Source organism: Pongo pygmaeus, chromosome 13, assembly GCF_028885625.2.
Source record: "Pongo pygmaeus isolate AG05252 chromosome 13, NHGRI_mPonPyg2-v2.0_pri, whole genome shotgun sequence".
Classification (NCBI taxonomy): domain Eukaryota; kingdom Metazoa; phylum Chordata; class Mammalia; order Primates; family Hominidae; genus Pongo; species Pongo pygmaeus.
In genome coordinates, this window is record NC_072386.2 from 119,211,564 (window position 1) to 119,232,241 (window position 20,678).

The following is a 20,678-nucleotide window of genomic DNA, read 5'->3' on the forward strand; positions in this document are numbered from 1 at the left end:
CATTGTATTATTTTTCAGACTCCAAATCTATTTATCTGTAAGGTTCCTATAAAAGTATATTCAAACAAATGTTTACAGTTGGATTGGGTACATGTAAGTGATATACATCTCGTTTCCCTGGTTTCTTCTTTAACACATAGAAGGTAATCATGGCCGGGCTCACTCCTGTAATCCCAGGACTTTGGGAGGCCGAGGTGGGCAGATCACAAGGTCAGGAGTTCGAGACCAGCCTAACCAACATAGTGAAACCCTGTCTCTACTAAAAATATAAACACTAGCCGGGTGTGGTGGCTCTTGCCTATAATCCCACTTACTCAGGAGGCTGAGGCAGGAGAATCGCTTGAACCCAGGAGGCGGAGATTGCAGTGAGCCAAGATCACGCCACTGCGCTCCAGCCTGGGTGACAGAGCGAGACTCTGTCTCAAAAGCAAAAAAAAAGAAAAAAGAAGAAGATAATCATGATGTGTTTGACTAATTTTTTTTTTTTGAGACAGAGTCTCGCTCTGTCGCCCAGGCTGGAGTGAAGTGGCGCGATCTCGGCTCACTGCAAGCTCCGCCTACTGGGTTCACGCCATTCTGTTCTCCTCCCTCAGCCTCCCGAGTAGCTGGGACTACAGGTGCCTGCCACCACGCCTGGCTAATTTTTTGTATTTTTAGTAGAGACAGGGTTTCACTGTGTTAGCCAGGATGTTCTCGATCTCCTGACCTCGTGATCCACCCTCCTCGGCCTCCCAAAGGGCTGGGATTACAGGCGTGAGCCACTGCACCCAGCCCTTTTTTTTTTTTTTTTTTTTTGAGATGTAGTCTCGCTCTGTTGCCCAGGCTGGAGTGCATTGGCACTATCTCGGCTCACTGCAAGCTCCGCCTCCTGGGTTCACGCCATTCTCCTGCCTCAGCCTCCTGAGTAGCTGGGACTACAGGTGCCCACCACTGCGCCTGGCTAATTTTTGTATTTTTAGTAGAGACGGGGTTTCACCGTGTTAGCCAGGATGGTCTCGACCTCCTGACCTTGTGATCTGCCCGCCTCAGCTTCCCAAAGTGCTGGGATTACAGGCGTGAGTCACTGCACCCGGCCTTTTTGATTCATTTTTAACAAGCTACCTTTTATGGTAAATTATTAGGATGGCTCTTAGCTTTGAAGTTGCAGGATACTGCTGAAAACATCACTAATGGAACCTAGGCTGTGACTTGCAGGCTTTGCTTCTGTCCTACAACATTACCTTTTCCGAATTACTCCAAGCTCACCTTGTTCATCCTCCAGGACTCCTTTTCTCTCTAGAGACTGAGGTTTAGAAAGAGAGAACCAGACAAGGAAAAAACTTTTCTTTAGAACCAGAGGTTCATTTCTATGGAGCTGTAGATGTGGAAGCCTCCAGATTATAGACTGAGCTGCCAGGTGGCTGGGGAGTGTGTGTGCAACTGGAACACTCCTCTGACTCATCGTGGGTTCCGTTCCCCGACTCACTTCTCATTGCCTGGAAAGCATAGGAAAATTTCAGTTCCTGCCCTTGATAGGCAGTCCGACAAAACTTACATATGACTTTGCTGCCTGAAATTCTTTCTGGAACAGGGCAAGGTATAAATAAATAAATAACCTATCACTTTTTAGAATTTAAAGTGCTGTGTCCTTTGATAGCAACAGCAAAGCAGGAGAGGTTGACTGGGCAGCCACTCCACACCTCGGTGGCCGTTCCCAGTTCCCCTCCGTTGACCGCAGACAGGGTCAGTACCTCCTTCATCAGGAAAATGGAGACATCCAGTGTGAGCTCCTCAGAGCCCCTTCCACCACTGCACAGTGACATTTACCTCTTAGTCTCCCATGTTACTGGATGAGGCATCCTTGCTGCTGGGCTTACCCTTCCACCTCTGCCCTTGTTCCCTTTCCTTCCTGTCTCCTATCAGACTTTGCCTCATCGTTTATTGCCTTTCCTGTTTTCTGTGATTCCTCCTTTTTATAGGCTCCTCTCTCTCAGCCTTTAAATATACGTGAGCCCCTCACATCCTAACATGAGTTTCCCTTGATCCTATGTCTTCTAAGTGTTTGCTGATCTTCCTGAGGTTTCTGTTCGGCACTGTTGCTGCTTTCTCTGTGCAACTCTACTCCTTTGGCCTCCATGGTACCATTACTTTCCAGGTTCTTCTCCTGCCTCCCTCCCTACCCTTTCCTTTCCTCTCTCTTTCTTCCTCTCTCTCTCTCTCTCCCCTTTGTGGGTTTCTCAGTCTTCTACCCCACTCTAATTGTAGATGATTCCTAGGGATCTACTCTCTTTCTTTGAGTCAGAGTCTCGCTCTTTCGCCCAGGCTGGACTGCAGTGGCACTGTCTCAGCTCAGTGCAAGCTCCGCCTCCTGGGTTCACGCCATTCTCCTGCCTCAGCCTCCCGAGTAGCTGGGACTGCAGCGCCTGCCATCATGCCCGGCTAATTTTTTGTATTTTTAGTAGAGACGGGGTTTCAACGTGTTAGCCAGGATTTCAGCGTGTTAGCCGGGATTTCAGCGTGTTAGCCAGGATGGTCTCGATCTCCTGACCTCGTGATCCACCTGCCTCAGCCTCCCAAAGTGCTAGGATTACAGGCGTGAGCCACCGCGCCCAGCCGGGATCTACTCTTATCCTGCAGCTCTTTTCATTCTCTCTACTTACAGGGCTTCAAACATAACCTGAATGCTGATGACTCCCAAACCTACCTCTGGTTTATTCCTTTCTTCTGAGCTTCAGATTCTCCAGCTTCAGCTACCTGAGGGACATCTCTGCCTATATGTCTCTTAGCTGCCTCAAGTTTAATGTGTTCAAATCCAAACCCATTGTCTTCCTTAGCCCTCTTTGTCTCCTGTTTTCTCTAAGTAATCAGTAGCACCATTATCTACTCAGTAATCTTAGCTGGAAACCTGGGAGTCATCTTTATGACTGCTGCCTCTCTTTCACTCACCACATCGAATTAGTCTATAACTTTGCCTTTTTTAATTTTTCTACACATTTCCTGACTCTCCCTTTGTCTCCATCATGACTGTAAGCCCTGTAAGATCTTGTAGTCCAGCCAGACACAGAACATGCTCTAGAGTTAGTGCTCAGTAAACATTTAATGAATAAGAGAGAAAGATCACCTAATTCTTGTCTTTTTTAAAAAGGTGGGCCGGGCTCACGCCTGTAATCCCAGCACTTTGGGAGGCTGAGGCGGGTGGATCACAAGGTCAGGAGTTCGAGATCAGCCTGACCAACATGGAGAAACTCTGTCTCTACTAAAAATACAAAATTAGCTGGGCATGGTGGCGCATGCCTGTAATCCCAGCTGCTCGGGAGGCTGAGGCAGGAGAATCTCTTGAACCCGGGAGGCGGAGGTTGTGGTGATCTGAGATCACGCCATTGCACTCCAGTCTGGGCAAAAAGAGCAAAACTTTGTCTCAAAAAAAAAAAGTGGATGTCAGCTGGGCCCGGTGGCTCACACTTGTAGTCCCAGCACTTTAGGCGGCTGAGGTGGGTGAATCATAGGAGATCAGGAGTTCGAGACCAGCCTGGCCAATGTGGTGAAACCCCATCTCTACTAAAATACAAAAATTAACCAGATGTGGTGGCAGGCGTCTGTAATCCCAGCTACTCAGGAGGCTGAGGCAGGAAAATCACTTGAACCCAGGAGTGGAGGTTGCAGTAAGCCAAGATCGTGCCATTGCACTCCAGCCTGGGTGACAGAGTGAGACTTCATCTCAAAAAAAAAAAAAAAAAAAAGTGGATGTCGCCGGGTGTGGTGGCTCATGCCTGTAATCCCAGCATTTTGGGAGGATGAGGCGGACAGATCACTTGAGGTCAGGAGTCTGAGATCAGGCTAGCCAACATGGTGAAACCCCATGTCTACTAAAAATACAAAAATTAGCCAGGCGTGGTGGCACGCGCCTGTAGTCCCAGCTACCTGGGAAGCTGAGGTGGAAGAATCGCTTGAACCTGGAAGGCGGAGGTTGCAGTGAGGTGACATCGAACCACTGCACTCCAGCCTGGGTGAGAGTGAGACTCCATCTCAAAAAAAAAAAAAAAAAAAAAAAAAAAGATGGATGTCCATGAGTGGTTAGAATTAGAAATCTTAAATAAGGACATGATGTTGGTGTGGCATCGGGAGGCCACGTCGGTCTAGGGTTGGAAGCTAACTAACTTTCCTCCCACCTAGAGAGGTATGGAGAGGGGCTAGATGCTAGATGGAGCATCCAGCCAGTGGAGTCCACATGGTTGGCTTTTTTTTTTTTTTTTTTTGATAAGAAAACTGAATGATAGGATATTTCTGAAACTTTTGTGACATTTCTTGAAGTGATTAGGAACTTGACAGGGTATTTCTCAACTGGAGATGCTATATTAAAACATTCACTTCAGGACTTCAGGTAATGGAAAGTAATTCAGATCTGCTTTTTTTTTTTTGGGAGATGGAGTCTTGCTCTGTCACCCAGGCTGGAGTGCAGTGGCACAATCTCGGCTCACTGTAACCTCCACTTCCTGGGTTCAAACGATTCTCCTGCCTCAGCCTCCCCAAGTAGCTGGGATTACAGGCACCCGCCACCACACCTGGCTAATTTTTGTATTTTTATAGTAGAGACGAAGTATCACTCACCATGTTGGTCAGGCTGGTCTCGAACTCCTGACCACAAGTGATCTGCCTGCCTTGGCCTCCCAAAGTGCTGGCCCAGATCTGCTTAAGCAAAAAAAAAAAAGCATTTATTGGAAAGATAAAGAAATATTTTACAGAACCCAGTGGCAGGAATGAGGTGAGGTCTCAGGAGCTAGAAACTTTAGTTCTTTTTTCCTCTCTCATCTCATCTGTCCTCTCCACATCTCCATTCTTATTTTATAGATTGCCGTTCTTTGGTCTTCATGGCAGGTACACAGCCCCACTGCTTGTGAGTGTATGTGACACAGGGCCAGCTACCTCAAGGAAGTGACTCTTACTTGACTGACTGGCTCAGCTTGACTGCCTCTAATCTAACTGTAGCTGGTGTGGGGGTGGAGCACACAGAATCTTTGGTACAAATATAACTGTTACGAATCCACTTCTGTGTCTCTGAGGACGGAAGAAGGCAGGTCCTGAGAAGGGGGCATATTATCATGAGCTGGGCAGATCCCTTAGAAGGTTTTTCCTAGAGATGTGACTAACTCCTCTAGAGATACCAACCACAGTCCATGGGGTCAGTAACAAAATGTAACACCTCTTTCTATACCATTTATCTCTTCATTTTATGTGTACAGTAAGGGATACTGTTTATCCCTTCATTTCTGTAGGGCAGCACAGCTGGGTTTTTGTAGATGCTTTGTAATTACAATGATGAAACAGGCTGGGCATGGTGGCTTACGCCTGTAATCCCAGAACTTTGGGAGGCCAAAGTGGGCGGAGACCAGCCTGGCCAACATGGTGAAATCCTGTCTCTACAAAAAAAAAAAAATAGAAAAATTAGCCCAGCGTGGTGGCAAGCGCCTGTGATCCCAGCTACTCAGGAGGCTGAGGCAGAGAATTGCTTCAACTCGGGAGACGGAGGTTGCAGTGAGCCAAGATTGTGCCACTGCACTCCAGCCTGGGCGATAGAGTGCGACTGTCTCAAAAAAAAAGAAAGAAAAAGAAAAGAAAAGAAAAAGAGATTGATCTGTGGTTGTATCTTTTAATTTCTCTCTATCATGCTCAGGCTCAAAACTGAAGGAGATCTTTGACAAGATCCACAGCCTGCTCTCTGGAAAACCTGTTCAATCTGGTGGGCGCTCTGTGTCTGTCACACTTAACCCACAGGGGCTGGACTTTGTTCAATACAAACTGGCAGAGAAGTTTGTGGTGAGAAACCTTGTTGCTAGAGGTATGGGAAGCAGAGGCTGGTGTACAAGATTTCAGCCTTTTTCTGGTATTAAGTTAAAATTGTACCCACCTCTATGTTCTCAGAAACAAGGCGAGGAGGAAGTGGCCTCTCACCATGAAGCAGCGTTCCCCATCGCAGTTGTGGCGTCCGGGATCTGGGAGCTCCACCCCAGAGTGGGGGACCTCATTCTTGCTCATCTACATAAGAAGTGTCCTTACTCTGTTCCTTTCTATCCCACTTTCAAGGAAGGAATGGCTTTGGAAGACTATCAGAGGTAAAGTTGTTTTTCTCCCTACTCACTATCCCTAGAGTGATTAATGAAATATAAATAGAATTGGAATTTGTTTTTCCCTCCTCACAGCTCCTATTACATACCTTGAATGTTCTATCAGAAATATAATGTCTTTTGGCCGGGTGCAGTGGCTCATGCCTGTAATCCCAACACTTCGGGAGGCCAAGGTGGGCGGATTGCCTCAGCTCAGGAGTTCGAGACCAGCCTGGGCAACATGGAGAAACACCATCTCTACTATAAATACCAAAAATTAGCCAGGTGTGGTGGTGCACACCTGTAGTCCCAGCTACTCAGGAGGCTGAGGTACGAGAATTGCTTGAACCCAGGAGGCGGAGGTTGCAATGAGCCGAGATCATACCAGTACACTCCAGCCTGGGTGACGCAGCAAGACTGTGTCTCAAAAAGAAAGAAAAAATACATATACATAGTCTTTTATGTAAACTGGAGAGCCTTTGGGATTTGTGAACTTAGGTGCCAATAATCAATGTAGTTTAGTGAAAAGGATAGTGGGGTCTTGGAATTTTATCCCTGCTTTGTTTCATACCTTTGCAAAAATGGACAAATCATTTAGTCTTTTTGAGCATCTTTTCCTGATTTTTAAATGAGGGTAATGACATCTATTACCTCCTGTGAATTTACCTCATGGCTTATATGAAGCTCAGATTTGATGATGGATGTGAGTGCTTGGTAAACAAAGTATTCTACAGGTGTAATAATATGTAATTATATATTAATAGTAATGCTGAGTATAATAATATATTGCTACTTTTTAGCCATAAAAAGTAATCTCTGGGCCAGGTGCAGTGCCTCATGCCTGTAATTACTTTAACAATTTGGGAGGCTGAAGCAGAAGGATCGCTTGAGCCCAGGAGTTCAAGACCAGCCTGGGTAACATAGCGAGACTCCGTCTCTACAAAATTAGCCAGGTGTTGGCTGGGCATGGTGGCTCACGCCTATAATCCCAGCACTTTGGGAAGCCAAGGCCGCCAAAGCGGGCGGATCACCTGAGGCCAAGAGTTTGAGACCAGCCTGGCCAACATGGGTGAAAACCTGTTTCTACTAAAAATACAAAAAATTAGCCGGGCATGGTGGCAGGTGCCTGTAATCCCAGCCACTCAGGAGGCTGAGGCAGGAAAATCGCTTGTACCCAGGAGGCGGAGGTTGCACTGAGCCGAGTGCCATTGCATTCCAGCCTGGGCAACAAGAGTGAAACTCTGTCTCAAAAAAAAAAGGCCAGGCGTGGTGGCTCACGCCTGTAATCCCAGCACTTTGGGAGGCTGAGGCGGGCTGATCACCTGAGGTCAGTAGTTCAAGACCAGCCTGGCCAACATGGTGAAACCCTGTCTTTACTAAAAATACAAAAAATTAGCCAGGTGTGGTGGCAGGTGCCTTAATCCCAGCTACTCGGGAGGCAGAGGCAAAAGAATCGCTTGAACCCGAGAGGCGGAGATTGCAGTGAGCTGAGATCGTGCTATTGCTCTCTAGCCTGGGCGACAAGATGGAAATTCCGTCCCAAAAAAAAAAAAAAAAAATTAGCCGGCTGTGGTGGCATGTGCCTGTGGTCCTAGCTACTCGGGAGGCTGAGGCGGGAGGATCACTTGAACCTGGGAGGTGAAGTTTGCAGTGAGCTTTGATCATACCACTGTACTCCAGCCTGGGCGACAGAGACTCTGTTTCCCAAAAAAAAAAAGCAATTCCTCTCTAATTTGTCGCCCTTATTTTGGCCTTTTCCCAGTGAATTTTTTCTTATTTCTTTTTTTTGAGACAGTCTCACTGTTACCCAGGCTGGAGTGCAGTGATGCAATCTCGACTCACTGCAACCTCCACCTCCCAGGTTCAAGCAATTCTCATGCCTCAGCCTCCCAATTAGCTGGGACAAACAGGCATGCACCACCATACCTAGTTAATTTTTGTATTTTTAGTAGAGTTGGGGTTTCACCACATTGGCCAGGCTAGTCTTGAACTCCTGGCCTCAAGTGATCCGCCTACCTCGGCCTCCCAAAGTGCTGGGATTACAGGCGTGAGCCACTACGCCCGGCCAAATTTTTCTTCCTGTATAGGATGCTTGGCTACCAAGTAAAGGATTCCAAAGTGGAGCAGCAAGACAACTTTCTAAAACGCATGTCAGGGATGATCCGTCTCTATGCTGCCATCATCCAGCTCCGGTGGCCATATGGAAACCGACAGGAGGTAGGTAAAAGAGGCTTACCGTCAATAATGAGAGGTTAGGCCACAGTCCATGTGTATTGCTCCCACAGGAAATGTTGGCCTTCTTTCAGAGAGCCAGTCTAGTTAAAGGATAAATTATATGGCAGTTTCATGGGTATTCTGTAGAGGACTGAATGTTGATTATTAGGGAACTTTCTTGGATCACCTGGTACTTTAAAGAGCTGGTTTTGTAACAGAGTCTACCAGAGGAGAGTCTGTTATAAATCAGTCATTAAGGTTAGAAGATTTTCTTACAAGAGGAATGAGCAAGAAATTGTCATCTTAGAACTAGTTGAGACCTTAGAAGCCATCTAGATCACATCCCTTACTTCACAGATGGACAGATCAAGCTCAGAAAGCTGCAGCTGGGGTTCAGGGCTTTGACTTGCCAGCCCAATTAATTTCTCAGGGAATACTGATTAGAGGGACAGAGAAATTAATAGTCATGGAGACCTAAAGAGAAAAAATAGAAGTTGATTAAATCCAAGTTTTTATTGTATGCCTGCTGTGTCCCAGGTTCTGTGCTAAAGGTACCAAGAATAATAAATAAAATGTCAATAAGGCTAATTGTTGGCCTATGGAATACCTGAAACTGAAGCTGACACATGCATATTGAAGGGAGCCTATAAAGAATGTGTGGGAACCAGTGTATTGAAACATTAAAAAACAGAAGGCGAGGTAGCTTCACGCCTGATATCCCAGCACTTTGGGAGGCTGAGGTGGATCACCTAAGGTCAGGGGTTCAAGACCAGCCTGGCCAACACGGTGAAACCCCATCTCTACTAGAAATACAAAAATTAGCTGGGCATGGTGGGCGCCTGTAATTCCAGCTACTTGGGAGGCTGAGGCACGAGAATCGCTTTAACCCGGGAGGCAGAGGTTGCAATGAGCCGAGATCACGCCATTGTGCTCCAGCCTGGGCAACAAGAGTAAAACTCTCCCTCAAAAAAAAAAAAAGAATGTGTGGGAACCAATGTATTGAAACATTTAAATACAGAAGGCCGGGCGAGGTGGATTCACGCCTGTAGTCCCAGCACTTTGGGAAGCCGAGGCAGGTGGGTCATTTGACTCCAGGAGTTTGAGATCAGCCTGGGCAACAAGGTGAAACCATGTCTCTAAATAAAATACAAAAAAATTAGCTGAGCACAGTGGCATGTGCATGCCTGTAGTCCCAGCTACTTGGGAGACTGAAGTGGAAGAATCACTTGAGCCCAAGAGGTGAAGCCTGCAGTGATCTATGATCGCACTACAGCACTCCAACCTGGACAACAAAGTGAGACCCTGTCTCAAAAAAATAAAAGAAAAACAGAATTTGTTTAGTTTGTGTTATTTCTGCCCTGTGGCAGGTGCTAGGGCTGGATGATCTGGGGTTCATTTCCACTTGGTGATGGCTGGATGATACATTGGGAGTTTAGATTCCTAAACAAAATGAGATCAATGATAACCAAGCTTCTCTCCTCCCAGATTCACCCTCATGGCTTAAATCATGGATGGCGCTGGTTGGCACAGATCTTAAACATGGAGCCCTTGTCAGATGTGACAGCCACCCTCCTCTTTGACTTCCTGGAGGTACGTAACTCAGTTATCACACAAGAGAAGGCCAGTGGTTGAGGTAGCCTTGATCCACTGGGTGACATGAATGGGGAAACAGCATAGCAATTGGGCCTGATAGTAAAACAGCATGAGGTTCCAGTGTCATACGTTTTTCCCAAGCTGTAGACCAACCTTGCTTTCACTTTTACTCCTTGCTATATTTACTTGGCTTCTCTGGATTTTTTTCATTATAAAGAACAGAAAATTGTACATTCTAGCAAAAGTGAAAAGGGGAATTTGTTTTAGGGATATAGAAGGGACTCCCAGGCTGGGTGCGGTGGATCACACCTGTAATCCCAGCACTTTGGGAGGCCAAGGTGGGCGGATCACATGGGGTCAGGAGTTCGAGCCCAGCCTGGTCAGTATATTGAAACCCTGTCTGTACTAAAAATACAAATAAAGGCCGGGCATGGTGGCTCACGCCTGTAATTCCAGCACTTTGGGAGGCCAAGGCGGGTGGATTACCTGAAGTCACGAGTTCAAGACCAGCCTGTCCAACGTGGTGAAACCCCGTCTCTACTAAAAATACAAAAATCAGCCGGGCGTGATGGCACACACCTGTAATCCCAGCTACCGAGGAGGTTGAGGCAGGAGAATCGCTTGAACAGAATCTCACTCTGTCAGCCAGGCTGGAGTGCAGTAGTGTGATCATAGCTCACTGTAGCCTCAAACTCTTGGGCTCAAGCGATCCTCCCACCTAACCCTGCCAAAGTGTTGAGATTACAGGAGTGAGCCGTTGCCCTCAGCCAAGAAGACACTTCTTACAGAAGAAAGCCTTGGGGTACATGCCATAACAAATCTGGAACCATTTGACCTATGGAGCCAATAGTTTCTAGTTACCTTAATAGCTCTTGACGTCAGCCAGGTGCAGTGGCTGACAGCCTTTGGGAGGCCAAGGTAGGCGGATCACTTGAGCTCTGGAGTTCAAGACCAGCCAGGACAACATGGTGAAACCCTATATCTACAAAAAAATACAAAAATTAGCGGGGTATGGTGGTGTGTGCCTGTGGTCCCAGTTACTGAGGAGGCTGAGGTTGGAGGATCACCTGAGCCCAGGGAGGCTGAGGCTGCAGTGAGCTGTGATCATGCCAGTGTCCTCTAGCCTGGGCAACAGAGTGAGACCCTATTTCAAAAAAAAAAATAAGCTCCTGAAGTTACCATACATGAACAGTGATCCTGTATCATTTGAGAACACAAGTGGTATTCTGTATACTCTCCTTACTAAGTTTGGGAGGTATACCATACCTTTAGGAAGGCTTCCATTCATTAGAGGAAAAGAAGAGTAGTTCATTAAGACCTGATTGGTTAAATGGAGGTATTGCCACATAAAGAGAAATGCTTTAGAAGAAGGTTGGGTGTTTCCATTTATTCCCTTGTTAGCAAGTTCAGTGGCATTGTGGCTGAAATTTTTGATAGGTGTGAAAGATGAAGGGCTGATTGTGCTTTATGAATCTGTCCTGTGAGTGTGAATTTTCATTCTCTGCTCTGACAGTGCCTGTCTTTCCCTCTAGGTGTGTGGGAATGCCCTCATGAAGCAATACCAGGTTCAGTTCTGGAAGATGCTAATTCTCATCAAAGAGGACTACTTTCCCAGGTATCAGGCTTGTTGAGCAGACAGCAGGGGATTAAGTAAGTAAAACTCATAACCAGGCCTCAGATACCCAAGGGTGCTATTACCTGCTGGTTTTGATTCAAGTTAAAAACACCTGTACTAAGTATGACATCTTCCTACTCCAGTCCCTCTCGTTGATATTTGAATAAATGCTTTTGAACCTTAATGAGAGTCTGTCTTAAATATCATTGCCTAAACAAAAACACAAATTAGGGGCTGGGCACAGTGGCTTATGCCTATAATTATGCCTATAATTGCAGCTCTTTGGGAGGCCACAGGAGGAGGATCACTTGAGCCCAGGTGTTCAAAACCAGCCTGGGCAATATAGCGAGACCCCATCTCTTCAAAAAAAAAAATTAGCCAGGCATGATGGCATGCATCTATAGTCCCAGCTACTAGGGAAGCTGAGACAGGAGGATTGCTTGAGCCCAAGAGTTCAAGGCCTCAGTGAGCTATGATCGCACCACCGCACTGCGCTCCAGCCTAGGTGACAGAGTGAGACACCGTTTCCAAAAGATAGGTGTATATCATAGGTGTGATTCACGTGTCTTTCTCTCCCTGTAGAATTGAAGCTATCACAAGCTCAGGACAGATGGGTTCCTTCATACGCCTCAAGCAGTTCTTGGAGGTAAGATGCCCTTAGACCAACATGTCCCACACTGTTGTTGGGCTGGAATGCACCTGTGTCTGACAAGTCTTGGACCTTCAGACGCTCTGATTGCACTCTCTTCCTTAGTTCTTCCAAACCCTTCTTTTTGTTCCTAATTCCCTCTTAACCTTTGGAGTAAGGGCTGCCATTTCCTCTTCTTTATATGTATCATTCTCTATACTGCCTGTGAGAAAGCTATGCTGAGATGAATAAAATATATTTAGTGTATCTCCTCTCATTAATATATATTTTTTTGCATGTTGGCCAAGGTTATATTTTCTTAGTCTCAGGTCTGGGGAATTGGTAAGTGTCATCACTTTTCTCCATGAGAACAAACTGCACTTTCAGTTGAACTCTTCCCCTACTTCCAAGTGCCAAGAAATTGTAAAAGGTTAATTTTGACAAAGAATTTAGAACACCATAGTGGGTTTGCCAAGATAGCCTGCTGACTTTTCAGCTTCTCAAAGCTCGATTGTGAAAATAGTGATTGCGAAAGATGAGGTTAGGCTGTAGGGAGACAAGAGTGGGACAGGAATAATAAGAGCATTTCATTTGTTGTCTGCAGCAGTTCATGCAGAAGTGGACATCTTATACAGAACCATCAGTCTTACTGGCTTTTTCCTTTTTATTCACTGTTCCATAGGGCTGAAATATGGTGTTCCTCAAAGCTTCTTTTAACCATTCAGTGTTGAGAACGCTGTTATCAGAAACTCATTCTGTTTTCTTCATCTTTCCCTGACCAGAAATGTTTGCAACACAAGGACATTCCTGTCCCCAAGGGCTTTCTGACTTCCTCCTTCTGGCGCTCCTGATGTCACTCCATCACCCACCATCACCGTTATGCTGCAAAGAGGCAATAATAAAGGAACTGAAGACAGCTGTATTTGGGAGAAGTCATGTCAGATTCAGAAATTTGCCATTATGTATTTTTACGTATTTATGCCTTGTGACTAGGAGAGATTTTCATGGGTCACAAAATTCTTGGAGGTCCCTTAGTAGATTTGGTAGTTCCTTAAGAGATCCACATGATAAAATAAATGGAATTGGCCTTTCTTGTTTTTTGCCAAAGTGATAAAAGGTGTTTAGCACTTGGTCTCCTCCCTTGTCTCTAGTGTCTTTCAGAAAGTTGGCAATACCTTAACAAATGCACTCTGAGCTCCCTCCAGCCCACCATTTGCACCCACCTACCCACCCTCACCCCTGTTCAGATGAATTTCCAGAAAGAGCTAAGGCTCATAAGGTTCCCTTTTAAGTATTATTTAATAGTTGAGGCCAGATACTTACACGCAAGTCTGGGTTATGGTTGTTTTGCCTTTCTCAGCTTGTGAAGTCATTCTAAAGCCAGAGGAAGTATGTGATATACACATGGACTAAGGCCCAGATGACACTATGGCTAGATTAACATCTGGGATTAGGACTGGAAACACATGTCATATTGAACTAAGGGGCACTCTTTGTCGTCCTAATTTGGAATTTGGTCCCTGGATGGCTAGGGATCCATGAACCAGGCAGGTACCTTTTCTGTTTTTGTTTTTGTTTTGTTTTGTTTCTTTTCTGTTTGAATTAAGATGGGCTAAGATGGGGCTTGCAACATTAAACATGAGCTGAGCATCCATAAGCATTGAATTGGGATTAAATAAAGATGTTGGGCAGGAACCGAACACTGCTAATATGATGATAAATATGCCTGACTAAAGCCACTACAGAGATCCAGAGATTGGCTGGTAAAATTTGTTTTGTGGAAAGACTAACTCTCTTTGATACTGCAGAGGCAGTGGCCATGGATCTGTTCCTCTGTGCTAAATGTCTTGTGGCAGGGTGTGTTTGTGGGGGAGTGTTCACTGGTACTCCTGAGTGGCCTGAAGTGACCCATTCTATGAATTGTTAATTAAGGTGCCAAAAAGTAAATAATAAAGCTTGGTTTTTTAAAAAACCCATTGCTGATATATTGGTTCAGTATGATCAATTTCCTCTGCCTTGAGCTATGTAAATCATGGTAGTATACAAGTCCAGGTATAGAGCGGTATGCATTTATTCCTTTTGGTCTTCTTGACCTACACCTTGGGAATATTACTTTTTTTTCTGTCATTTCCTTTTTTGGAATTATGTACTAATAACTGACCCTATTTTATCTAGCAAGAGATGTGAAAGTATATTAAAATCTTTGAAAGACACAATGGGCTGTGCTTAGTAGCTCATGCCTGCAGTCCCAACACTTTGGGAGGCTGAGGTGGGAGGATTGTTTAAGTCCAGGAGTTCAAGACCAGCCTGGGCAACATAGTGAGACCCTCATGTCTAAAACAAATTTTTTTGGCTGGGCGCAGTGGCTCACATTTTACCAGCCTGACCAACATGGCGAAACCCTGTCTCCACTAAAAATACAAAAATTAGCTGGGCGTGGTGGTGTGTGCCTGTAATCCCAGCTACCCAAGAGGCGGCTGAGGCAGGAGAATTGCTGGAACCCAGGAGGCAGAGGCTGCAGTGAGCCGAGATCACACCGCTGCACTCCAGCCTGGGCGACAGAGTAAGACTCTGTCTCAAAAAAAAAAAAAAAAATTTTTTTTTTAATTTTTCAGGCATGGTGGCACATTTCTGTAGTCCCAGCTACTCAGGAGGCTAAGGTGGGCAGATCACTTGAGCTTTGGGAGGTTGAGGCTGCAGTAAGCTGTGATCATGCCACTGCACTCCAGCCTGGGTGACAGAGCAAGACCCTGTCTCAAAAAAATAAAAAAATAAGGTAGACAAAATGGAATAAACACTGGGGAGGGAGTCAGGAGACCCGGGCTCAAATCACTTTTAGGTTTTTTGGCCTTGGGTAGGTCCTTCACCCGCTCTGAACCTCGGTATCCCCACCTGTAAAACAAAAGAATTGGACATGTCACTGTAGTTTTCAAACTATGCTTGATAGCAGTTCCTTAGGGAAGAGCTTCCCAGTCAGTGTGCCTTGGCATGCTGACCTCATTAGCCCTCCCAGACAAGGCCTGTGGTGGGTGAGCCCCCAGGACCAGTTCCATTCACATTTCCTCTCCTTACCTTTGCTTTAAAAATGGCATCATTCAGCCAGGTGTGGTGGCTCATGCCTGTAATCCTAGAACTTCGGGAGGCCGAAGCTGGTGGATCACAAGGTCAGGAGTTCGAGACCAGCCTGGCCAATATGGTGAAACCCCCAACTCTACTAAAAATAAAAAATTAGCCGGGCATGGTGGAGCACACCTGTAATCCCAGCTACTCCAGAGGCTGAGGCAGGAGAATCGCTTGAACCCGGGAGGTGGAGGTTGCAGTGCGCTGAGATCACACCTTTGCACTCCAGCCTAGGCGACAGAGGAAGACTCTATCTGAAAAAGAAAAGAGAAAAAAAAAAGGCATCATTTTCTAGGTACCGTGACAGGGAATAGGTTGGGAAGCAATGACTTCAGGACAGGGGGATGTTGAGTGAATGGGGCTTAGCCCTGTAGCCAGTCAACATACAGAGGCTTACAGCAAATTTCCAAAAGGCATCCCTTTTCCTTCAAGATACTACCACCCTCTATTGGACAACTGCCCTGTTAATAACTGTACAAATCTATGAGTGTTACAGCTCTTTTAGAATTTGTCTAGCAGGTTTTCCGATCTTCACTGGAAAGCTTTAAAAAATAAAGTAAAATTATGATGGAGGTGGATGGTACCTCCTAGAGTTGTGCAGCTCATGTTTTGTACAACCATTTAGGGGTCCTAATGGAGCTCTGGGATCCTCTCTGCCACAGCCTTTTTGTTTTATGTGCTGTGTGATATATTGTGGTTCCATGTAAGATTATGTATGGAAAAGTTCATCTGTCAAAAACAATGAAAAATCGGCCGGGCACGGTGGCTCATGCCTGTAATCCCAGCACTTTGGGAGGCCAAGGCGGGTGGATCACGAGGTCACGAGATCGAGACCAGCCTGACCAACATGGTGAAACTCTGTCTCTACTAAAAATAGAAAAATTAGCTGGGCGTGGTGACATGTGCCTGTAATCCCAGCTACTCGGGAGGCTGAGGCAGGAGAATTGCTTGAACCTGGGAAGCAGAGGTTGCAGTGAGCCGAGATCATGCCAATGCACTCCAGCCTGGTGACAGAGCGAGACTCCATCTCAAAAAAAAAAAAGAAAAATCACTGGATGAGATGATCTATAATTTCTCTTTCACTTTGAATTTGTATGACTTCATAGAAAATACCTCTTAGGCTGGGGATGATGGCTCACGCCTGTAACCTTAGCACTTTGGGAGGCCAAGGCGGAAGGACTGCTTGAGCTCAGGAGTTCAAGAGTAGCCTGGGCAACACAGTGAGACCCCCATCTCTATTATAACTTTGTAAAATTTTAAATAAGTAAAAAGAAAATTTATGAAATACCTCTTACGATTTTTGAATTATTTGAATATTCTTCCTCTAGTGGTTAGTGGTCTTGCATGTCATTCGATGCTGGTATTCCTAATGGATTTCAATGGTAAACCAAGAAAGGAGAGCACTGGGAGGCCAGGTGTTTGATACTGACAGATAGAGATGATTACTAGATGAGAGATGCAGCTCCGGATGGAAAGTAGCATCAGATTCCTTACAGCAGAATACTAAGGACTGCCTTCGGTTTTAATTCAAATACTCACTTGTCTCCTTTCTTGCTTTCAAACTTGACCTCATTTATCAGGCTGAGGATCTATGTTTTTGTCACATTATTGTTCTACTAAAGCAAATTTGATGACAAATTAAAAATTCCAAGAGGACAGAGACTCTACACCTCCCTTACATAGAAGAATAGATTTCTGAGGATTTCCCACCCATGCGATAGGAGCTTTCCCCCTACTTCTCAAGCTTTCTATGATGATAGCAGTGACGTAATCAGGCTTGGACATCTTCTATCTCAGTGTCAGGAAAACCAAAAGCTCCACTAAGAGCCACAGAGCTTCTTACAAGTGCCTTATATCACACCTGGTAATCCCCTTCACTCTTCTTCATCCTGCCTAATGAATTCCTGACATTAGATTTCCTGTGGACCTACAGAAAGTAGATTAAGCCAGGTGCAGTGGTTCACACCTGCAATCCCAGCGACTTGGGAGGCCAAGGCAGGAAGATTACTTGAGCCCAGGAGTTTGAGACCAGCTTGGGCGATACAGTGAGACCCCATCTCTTAAAAACAAAACAAAACAAAACAAAAAACAGCCGGCCAGGTGCGGTGGCTCACGCCTGTAATTCCAGCACTTTGGGAGGCCGAGGCGGGCGGATCACGAGGTCGGGAGATCGAAACCATCCTGGCTAACACGGTGAAACCCTGTGTCTACTAAAAATACAAAAAAATTAGCCGGGCGTGGCAGCGTGCGCCTGTAGTTCCAGCTGCTGGGGAGGCTGAGGCAGGAGAATGGTGTGAACCTGGGAGGCGGAGCTTGCAGTGAGCCGAGATCACACCACTGCACTCCAGCCTGGGTGACAGAGCAAGACTCCGTCTCAAAAAAAAAAAACAAAAACAGGTCACGTGCCTGTAGTCCCAGCCACTTGAGAGGCTGAGGCAGGAGGATTGCTTGAGCCCAGGAGGTTAAGGCTGCAATGAGCCATCATTGTACCACTGTACTTCAGCCTGGGCAACAGAGTGAGATGCTATCTCTAGGGGGAAAAAAAGCAGATTAGAACTATAGTCTTCCTGGCTATATGATGCATTTACAAAAACACCCATTATAAAGGAATTTATCCTTTCATTTAAAGCCAGCCTCCATTTAAGAAAGTATCATTTTTTTCCAGATGGATGTATTCAATAACTTTTTCTTCTTTTAGCTCTTTCAGGATATTTATACTCAGTGCAGCATGTGATCGTAGATTGGAACCTGCACCAAAAATAAAGATATTTCTGTGGGTGTGTTTTTTGCTATAAAGGGCGCTGGAACAATTGGTAAAAGTTGAATAAGGCCTGTATATTAGATAACAAGCATCTCTTGACTTTGATCATTGTACTGTGGTTATGAAAACGAATGTTCTTATTCTTGGAAAATACACATTGAGGTAAGTGGGCATGATGTCTGAAACTTATTTATTTTTTTGAAACAGAGTCTAGCTCTGTCGCCCAGGCTAGAGTGCAGTAGTGTGATCTCGCTCACTGCAACCTCTGCCTCCCGGGTTCAAGCGATTCTCCTGCCTCAGCCTCCCGAGTAGCTGGGATTACAGGCACGTGCCACCACGCCTGGCTAATTTTTGTATTTTTAGTAGAGACGGGGTTCCACCATGTTGGCCAGGCTGGTCTTGAACTCCTGACTTCAGGTGATCTGCCCACCTCGGCCTCCCAGAGTGCTGGGATTACAGGCGTGAGCCACCACACCCGAACTGCAACTTATTTTCAAATGATTGGGGGGAGGGGGATATCTACGTGTATACATATATATATGTATACACGTGTGTATGTCAATGTATATGTATACAGCTGTATGTGTGTATATATATGTAAACATAGAATAATAAAGCAAATGTGATCAAAAGTTAACAAATGGAATCTGGGTGAAGGGTATATGGGATTTCTTCCCAGTATTCTTGTAACTTTCCTGTAAATTGGAAACTATTTCAAAATTAACAGATATCTCTCTTTTCACCCTGCAAAAAAATATGCTTACAATTACGATGAGGTGACAAAATCAAGCTCTGGAACCTACAACCCTGAAAACAGGACCCTGGTGACTAAGGTTACCTTGAAGCCATCAACCTGTAGCAAGGATGGAATGTTGACTCTAAACATGTTTTCAAGATAGGTGACTTGAAGGTAGAATTTTAATTCAATCGAGATGCGATTTAAGCACCTGGAGCGCTTGATAGGTTGAGCTAAAAGTTATAGGAGCACAGAGGATAGACTTATTTCATCTAGTCTAAGTCCAAAGGCCTGAGAGCCAGTCAGCTGATGGTTTAAATCCCAGAGTGCTTTTCTGCAGGGTTCAAAAAAAGGGCTTGGCAGTCAAATAAGTTTGGCAAATAATTTTTTTTTTTTTTTTTTTTTTTGAGACAGAGTCTCGCCCTATCGCCAGGCTGGAGTGCAGTGGTGCAATCTCGGCTCACAGAGCAACCTCCACCTCCCAGGTTCAAGTGATCCTCCTGCCTCAGCCGCCCAAGTAGCTGGGACTACAGATGCACGCCACCACACCCAGCTAATTTTTGTATTTTTAGTACAGACGGGGTTTCACCATGTTGGCCGGGATGGTCTACATCTCTTGACCTCGTGATTTGCCCACTTCAGCCTCCCAAAGTACTGGGATTACAGGTGTGAGCCACCGCGCCCAGCCTGGAAATACTATGTTAAAGGTGAAGTAATCAATGATTACTTACCTACTTGGCACAATGGGCCAGGTGTGATGGCTCATGCCTGTAATCCCAGCACTTTGGGAGGCCGAGGCGGGCAGATCACCTGAGGTCAGGAGCTCAAGACCAGCCTGGCCAACATGGTGAAACCCTGTCTCTACTAAAAATACACAAAAATTAGCTGGGCGTGGTGGCAGACGCTTGTAATCCCAGCTATTTGGGAGGCTGAGGCAGGAGAATCACTTGAACCCGGGAGGCAGAGTTTGCAGTGAGCTGAGATCACGCCATTGCACTCCAACTTGGGCAACAAGAGCGAGACTCAGTCTCAAAAAAACAAACAAGAATGGCAGAATGTTGATAACTGTTGGAGCTGGGTGACAAGCCTATGGAAGTTCACTGTATTAGGGTCCCCAGAGAAATAGACCAATAGGAGATGGATGGATGAATAGATAGACAGGGATATGATGAGATTTAATTATGAGGAATTTATTCATGAGATTATAGAGACTGAGAAGTCCCACAATCTGCCATCTGCAAGCTGGAAATCCAGGAAAGCTGGGGTTGAAATTCTAGTCTAGAGACGAGGTTTCACCATGTTGGTCAGGCTGGTCTCAAACTCCTGACCTCAGGTGATCCACCCTCCTTGGCATCCCAAAGTGCTGGGATTACAGGCGTGAGCCACTACGCCCAGCCTATAATTCTTACTTAAATGGACTGAGTACCATTCATGTAACTTAAAATTCAGTAACACCTCAAGTAGTTTCTCAAGTCAATAAGTATTATATCATGAATATAGTCTTGAATTTATGAGTTGTAATTAATCATTTTTCACTTGGTGACTAGGTTATGCCTAATTTTTTAAAAATTATTAACATTCTTTTTTTTTTTTTTTTTTTTTTTTTTTGAGACAGGGTCTCACTCTATTGCCTGAGCTGGAATGCAGTGGCACAGTCATGGCTTACTGCAGCCTTGACCTCCCGCGCTTAGGTGATCCTCCCACAGCCTCATGAGTAGCTGGGACTACAGGTGTAAGCCACCACATCTGGCTAATTTTTGCATTTTTTTGTAGAGATGGGGTTTTGCCATGGTGCCCAGGCTGGTCTTAAACTCCTGGGCTCAAGTGATCTGCCTGCCTCAGCCTCCTAAAGTGCTGGGATTGCAGGTGTGAGCCACCACGCCCATCCTGAATGAAAATGCATCTTGTCCTGCTTAAGGCAGATTTCTAGA

At 45.5% G+C, this 20,678-nt stretch overlaps 1 protein-coding gene and 1 non-coding gene across 3 annotated transcripts in view; both read left to right on the top strand.

Annotated features, from left to right (window-relative positions):
• The window catches only part of GLE1 (GLE1 RNA export mediator), a 37,170-nt gene extending 23,068 nt beyond the window's left edge, over positions 1 to 14,102 (top strand). The window contains exons 10-16 of one of the 2 annotated variants that reach the window (XR_008504561.2): positions 5,651 to 5,793; positions 5,899 to 6,089; positions 8,168 to 8,297; positions 9,780 to 9,884; positions 11,420 to 11,537; positions 12,085 to 12,148; positions 12,913 to 13,052. Coding sequence is in view for 1 of the 2 variants with exons in the window: in XM_054501090.2 (XP_054357065.1) it covers positions 5,651 to 5,793; positions 5,899 to 6,089; positions 8,168 to 8,297; positions 9,780 to 9,884; positions 11,420 to 11,502; positions 12,085 to 12,148; positions 12,913 to 12,981 (785 nt within the window). In the remaining variant the exon portion in view is untranslated. Of the gene's footprint in view, positions 1 to 5,650; positions 5,794 to 5,898; positions 6,090 to 8,167; positions 8,298 to 9,779; positions 9,885 to 11,419; positions 11,538 to 12,084; positions 12,149 to 12,912 lie in introns of both variants that reach the window. The other variant, XM_054501090.2, reaches the window with a different exon arrangement.
• A 1,633-nt stretch (positions 14,103 to 15,735) lies between these two features.
• Positions 15,736 to 15,797, top strand: LOC129044777 (U7 small nuclear RNA). Its single transcript, XR_008504774.1, has one exon. It is a non-coding gene; the product is annotated as a U7 small nuclear RNA (small nuclear RNA).
• Positions 15,798 to 20,678: the final 4,881 nt, after the last annotated feature.